This window comes from Cicer arietinum, chromosome 6, assembly GCF_000331145.2.
Source record: "Cicer arietinum cultivar CDC Frontier isolate Library 1 chromosome 6, Cicar.CDCFrontier_v2.0, whole genome shotgun sequence".
Classification (NCBI taxonomy): Eukaryota; Viridiplantae; Streptophyta; class Magnoliopsida; order Fabales; family Fabaceae; genus Cicer; species Cicer arietinum.
Genome location: NC_021165.2, coordinates 4,493,521 through 4,499,899, shown reverse-complemented (window position 1 = coordinate 4,499,899; position 6,379 = coordinate 4,493,521). Strand labels below are relative to the sequence as shown.

The 6,379-nt window shown below is 31.4% G+C and overlaps 1 protein-coding gene across 1 annotated transcript; it reads left to right on the top strand.

Annotated features, from left to right (window-relative positions):
- The first annotated feature begins 6 nt into the window (after positions 1-6).
- LOC101508472 (UDP-glucose 4-epimerase GEPI48) lies at positions 7-4,491 on the top strand. Its single transcript, XM_004503773.4, has 9 exons — positions 7-185; positions 1,278-1,327; positions 1,466-1,601; positions 1,870-1,971; positions 2,169-2,396; positions 2,711-2,789; positions 2,988-3,070; positions 3,696-3,787; positions 4,026-4,491. Exons 3-9 carry the CDS (start codon positions 1,578-1,580, stop codon positions 4,105-4,107), a joined length of 690 nt encoding a protein of 229 aa, XP_004503830.3. The 5' UTR covers positions 7-185; positions 1,278-1,327; positions 1,466-1,577; the 3' UTR covers positions 4,108-4,491.
- Positions 4,492-6,379: the final 1,888 nt, after the last annotated feature.

Here is a 6,379-nt window from a genome sequence, read left to right as displayed (position 1 = left end):
TGTCCAACAAAACCATTCTTGTCACCGGCGGAGCCGGTTACATCGGCAGCCACACCGTCCTCCAGCTTCTTCTCGGCGGTTACAAGGCCGTCGTCGTAGACAATCTCGACAATTCTTCTGAAAAATCCATCCACAGAGTCAAGGAACTCGCCGGTGATTTCGCCGGTAACCTTTCATTTCACAAGGTGCGACGCACATTCTCTCGTTGCTCAACCATTTTCAATTCTTTATTCCTAGTTTATTCTACTTTAATTAATACAAATTATTAATTAGTTGCACTGTCCTTTAAGATTTGATTATTATTTTTTAATTTCCTGAAGATTTTAATTTTGAATTTTTTTTTTGGGTGTTTTGTATTGGATTTTAGCGATTCGGTAATTTAGTAATTTATTTTTCGGTGGACCCAACCAATGAGGTTAATTAAAATTAAGACAAAAAGCTCTGTGCTTTATATTGTTCCACGGTATGGTAAATAAAAAAACGTTGGCAGATTCGAATTATGCGTTGTGTGTGTTCATTTTCATAATAATTTGGAGCTGAGTCTGTTTCACAATTGGCCCTACACAAGTACATAACTTACTTTTTGATGTGATGTGCGTTTTGTTTATTTGGTTATTAGATCCAATCTGGCTTTTTTGCCTATGATTTAGAATTTAGGATCTATGATGTAACACTCATATAGACACAACTTTACAATTAAGTTGGATTCGTGTTTTATGAGTTAGTTTTAAGCCAATTTTTGGAATTAAAATGTTTCATTCACGCTAATTCCTTTTCTCCCATGCCCTCAAAAGAATATGAAAAAAAGAAAGCAATGTCCCTTTTTCTAATGGTAATAAAAAAGGAAATGTTTGTGTGGAAAGATAACTTAATTAAGAATGTATAGACTAAATAAATACTCCCACCGATTTCAATTATAAGCAAAATTGAGTCAAGGAAAATCATGTATTTGGTCATAATTTTAAACCAAAAACATCAACTTTTGTTGACCAATATTTATTTATATTTGAGACCAGAGTAGTAATGATTATGTAAATCAAATAGAGGGTTTGGTTGCATTATTTTCTTATAATTTGTAAGCTTTTTGAGAATAATTCTGAAAACAACATATAAGTTATGATTTTAATCGCAATAGACATTGACAAACAAAGTAATTCAACTTATATAGTTTTTCAATTTGTTACCTATGTGAAATGTGAAATTGACATTCATCTTATATATAGTTATTTTATTATTACGATGATCGACATTTTTCATTTTACTTCATGACACTGCAGTTAGACCTGCGGGACAGAGATGGAATCGAGAAGATATTTTCTTCCACAAAGTAAGGATTAGGCAGAAGTTTCTGTAATTTTTCTTTTTATCCCAAAATATTGCACATTTGTTAGGATTGAAGTTCTCTTATAATTTCACTTGATCAATGATTTATAAATATTTCATATATCTGCATCTTTATTCCAAGGTTTGATGCTGTCATACATTTTGCTGGACTGAAAGCAGTAGGTGAAAGTGTGCAAAAACCACTCCTCTACTATGACAACAACTTGATAGGGACAATTGTTCTATTTGAAGTCATGGCTGCCCATGGATGCAAGAAGGTAACTTCATTTTAGCTTTATGCCGTGAATCTTGAATGCTTTAATGGGTGATATAAATTGAGCACTTGTAATGGGAAATTATCAAGCCATCAATTTGCAATTGTTTGTTGAGAAGATTCAATAGAAGCTTCATCATAAGATATAATATACAGGCTAGATATTTCTTCTTCTAGTACCCGGAGAATACTGCTACCTTAAAGTGTGTTGTGAGATTGGTTGTTGCAATATGGTTATTTAACATGATTCTATATTTCTTGAATGATTTCAGCTTGTGTTCTCCTCTTCAGCCACTGTATATGGTTGGCCAAAGGAGGTCCCTTGTACTGAAGAGTTCCCTTTATCAGCTGCAAACCCATATGGAAAAACCAAGGTATGACTAGAGTTGTGACGTTGGCAGCTTGGAGAAAGAATCAGTTTTGAGTTTAAATTTGTTTCTTTCAAAAATGTTGATCGGGTTCTAGGCTTCTAGCACAAAACATCTTTATATTTTATCGTATAATACAAATAGTACTAGTAGTAATTGGTGTTTAAATCTTGCAATGATGTCTAATGAGGGCTATTTTTCAGCTATACATTGAAGAGATTTGTCGTGATATATACCGTGCAGAACCAGACTGGAAAATAACACTTTTGAGATACTTCAACCCAGTTGGTGCACATCCTAGTGGTAATATTGGTGAGGATCCTCGTGGAATTCCTAACAACCTCATGCCTTTTGTTCAACAAGTAGCAGTTGGCAGACGCCCTGCATTGACAATTTTTGGAACAGATTATAATACAAGTGACGGAACTGGAGTACGTTCTCTTTGTTTTTGACTTGTTTTAATGAGGTTTCTACCTGGAAATTTCCATGCTAAGCTCACATGCTATCCACTATTTCCCTTCAATTTGGATTATTTTGATGATGAATTGATCATGATGTATGCGACGCCGTGAACTACCATAATCACAGTTAGTCCATTCTTACATGCATAATTCCCCATCAACCCAACCTCTCTTAGTATTTCCTCATTGAATGTATTTTACTTCCGGTATCTATTCCATTTTTTTAAGATCTACCTTTGATTTCTTCTGAGGATCTTACAGAATAGGTCTTGTCTTTTTCTCAGGTTCGCGATTACATTCATGTTGTTGATTTAGCAAATGGACACATTGCTGCATTGTGCAAACTAGACGATCCTAACACAGGTACTATTACAAATTTATCATTTTCTTCTAATAATTTATTCAGCTCATTCATTTTGGTAGACTCCGTCGCAGTGGCAACGGTTGTGAATCGATATTGGATTCCCATAATCTTTGATAGATTTTCTTCTTTGGCGCGTTTTTGGATTTTCTTTTTATGTGATGTTATTTGGTAAAATTTCATGTCTACTGCATATACAGGCTGTGAGGTTTATAACTTGGGAACAGGAAAGGGGACATCAGTTCTGGAGATGGTTACAGCTTTTGAACAGGCCTCTGGAGTGGTAACATACCGATTATTTTATTTATGGTCTTGTATCTTTTGCTATCCTTTGCTGTCATTCTTTTGGTAATTTATAAATGCTATTTGATGCTCACTTTCATTCTCCGAATTCGACTGTGTAGCAGTTCATGTAACATGCTGAGTTATTTACTTAGAGGGGTTTAGAATAGTTTGTTTGAGTTTATATGGCATAAGCACTTGCATATGTGTTCAAAATAGTTTTAGATTGTCATATAAGTTGTCTATATGTCCTTGATGTCTATAAGTTGTTTTAAGATTATTTCCATAAAGTTCTCTAGGTTGTCATAAGCTACTTTTAGCTCATGTAGATTTCACCTACTCTCTTCAATTTGATACATATTTACGTAATCTCTTTTATGATAGACGCTAAATTAAGCCATACAAGTCTTTTACTTTGGGTCCTAGGATAATTTTTTATATGGGATACCTAACAAGGTCAGTTGTATTTTGATAAGATACAACTGCCCTTTCTATGCAACTGTTATTCAGTTTCATGGTTGTTTAAATTACTGAAACTTATTGAACAAACTCATTTATATTATATTTAGATTAAGTTATTCTCTAATACAGGACTAATTAATTTATGTAATTTTTGTACTGTATAGAAAATTCCAGTTGTTAAGGCTGATCGGAGACCTGGAGATGCTGAAGTTGTTTATGCATCAACAAAAAAAGCAGAAAGAGAACTTAACTGGAAGTAAGTGTTGATTTTCTCAAGCGAATAATTTCATGATATTTAGCTGTTCTTAAAGCTATTCTCTCTGTTTTTTTTTTTTTTCTGACATGTATTGAACATTCATGATATTATTCATTGCCAAGATACTTGTGAATATTATAAAAGGAGTATTTTCTTCTTTTGATAAGAAATTTGGGCAAGCTTTCTTGAATTAATTGTTTCCCCACCTTTTCCTCAAAGATTTATTTTCCTTGTGCAGGGCAAAATATGGCATCGATGATATGTGCCGGGACCAATGGAATTGGGCCAGCAAAAACCCTTACGGCTATGGTGAATCCTGAAGATTCTTCCAAAACCATTTGACGTTCATCATTTATTTATACACAAAATAAGTTCTCTTTTTGGGTCTTATATAAATTTAGTTATCTATAGGCCACTACAAATTTAGTTTTCTCTAGAGTTATTATTCTTTAGCGATTACAAGATGGAAATAACTTTTGTAATTATGAATTATGAGGTAAATAAGTAGTGGTATACTATAAGTTAATGATTCTTTAGGTTCCGGCTTACAAGTTATTAAATGAGGATCTTCTCATGTTCTTCAACATGATTGCATCCCGTTTTGTAAATCTTAATGACATATTTTAGAGTGAGATGACTTGATGACAGGTATAGTTTTACCATTTTACCTTGCCTCTATATATATTTCTCTCCTATTTTTGGTTTGTGATTTTTAGTTTTTGCTTTTAGGTTTGTTGTTTCCATCATCTCTTTCACCTTATTGTGTGAATATTCCCAATAAGTTGAGGTAATTATGATCAATCTTAATCCATAGAGGATAGCTTGTTGGCTGTCTAATCTTTCCATCTACAATCCTTTCATCTTCATGTCACGTGAACTGCATTGAATCTTCTACACTATATATACTTGAGCTTAGATATCAGAATTATGGGGGAGTATCGTAACACCGACAAAAATGGTTTTTCTTCTTGTATCGTGAAACATCGCATGTAGGAATCTTATTTAACAATGCATGTAAAAATTGTTAAGACAAACATGTATATTTTCCTAACTCATTTGGATGGAGCATAACATTTTTTACCATGACATACCAGATAACATATTATCCTCTGACAGAATTTTAAAATAAAGAGCCAATATTGTCAATCCTGTGAATTTATAGCATACACGTTTTCCTGAACAATTTGCCTAAGTTTTTCATACAGGCATATATCCAAATAAAAAGTAGGTAAATTATAATATGTCCTTTAAATGTCAAAACCTTCACATTGTGATCCTTTTGTTGAATTTTCGATAAAATACATTAAAAAAATTGATGTGGTTGTTAGATGTTAATGTGCTCACAACGCTGCTGAAGTGGTAACTTCAAATCATCTAATTGATCTCATATTGATCATTTAATTTTTTTTTTCTTACAGAAATCCTCTAATTTAAATTTTTCTCTCATATTAATCTTTTAAGTTTTATCGATAATAATAGTCCTTTAAGTTTCAAATTCCTTTAAGTTTCAAATAATTTTTTTTGGGATCCTTCTTCGTTATCTTCCTCGATGAAAAAGATACTTATAAAATTTTAAATTAAAATTTAAAAATATTGTTACTCCTATTCTTCAAATTAAAAATAAAAATTCAATCAATCTCCATCTTCTACATTTATGTCATCTCTATCAAGTTATCCACAAGTTATCTAGGAAAATCATACTGCAACTTTTTGTATAAAAATTTAATATTTTTTCAATAACATATTATAATCACTTATCCAAATATAAAACATATAATCAGACAAGGTTTCAAAATAATTTAATGAAAAATTGAATTCAACTAATAAAGATGAAATTTATTTGAGTAGACTTGTTTGTAAAATTTAAATAAAAAAACCATTTATTTGTTAATAGATATTTTAGACTTAATTATTATTTTTCCCTTAACTTAATTTTTAAGTTCAATTTAGTACTATAACTGAATGAATCGGTTTGGTCCTTAATTTACATAAGTGCGTGAACACAAATTGGTTAATTTATTTATTTTAAATGCACAAGTAAGCAAAAAGAGAAGTTTGATCCTTCGCTTAGCATATCAAGAAAACCTAGTTGGAATGAGATAATTCACTTTCCAACAGAGAAATATGAAATAGATCTCCCATAGTTTGCATCATGATTGGATCCAAGTACTTGATAAAATTAATCACTTATAAAAGATAACAAATTTTGTCTACATGTAATATGATTATAAAAATATTAAATATGTCATTAAATCCTGAATTAATTAGCAAATGCCGATATTGTTAGATTAGATGTTTTGTTCTGAGTTCGAATCTGAGACTTCACAATCGTGTGAGTTAATTATGGTAAAATTTATCATATCTTCTAAAATAAAAAAAATGTTGATATTGTTAAATTGTACGTGTTGTTCCATATTTGAGTTCGAGATACGCAATGGTGTGCGTTAATTTTCGAAACAATTTTTTTCAAAATACATAACCGACTATCAACCTGTATAACCAAAATATTTACATAGATCCCCAATTAGGAAGGACCTCAAATTTTTTTATACCATAAACTTTAAAAATTACATTGATATATTAATTTTATAT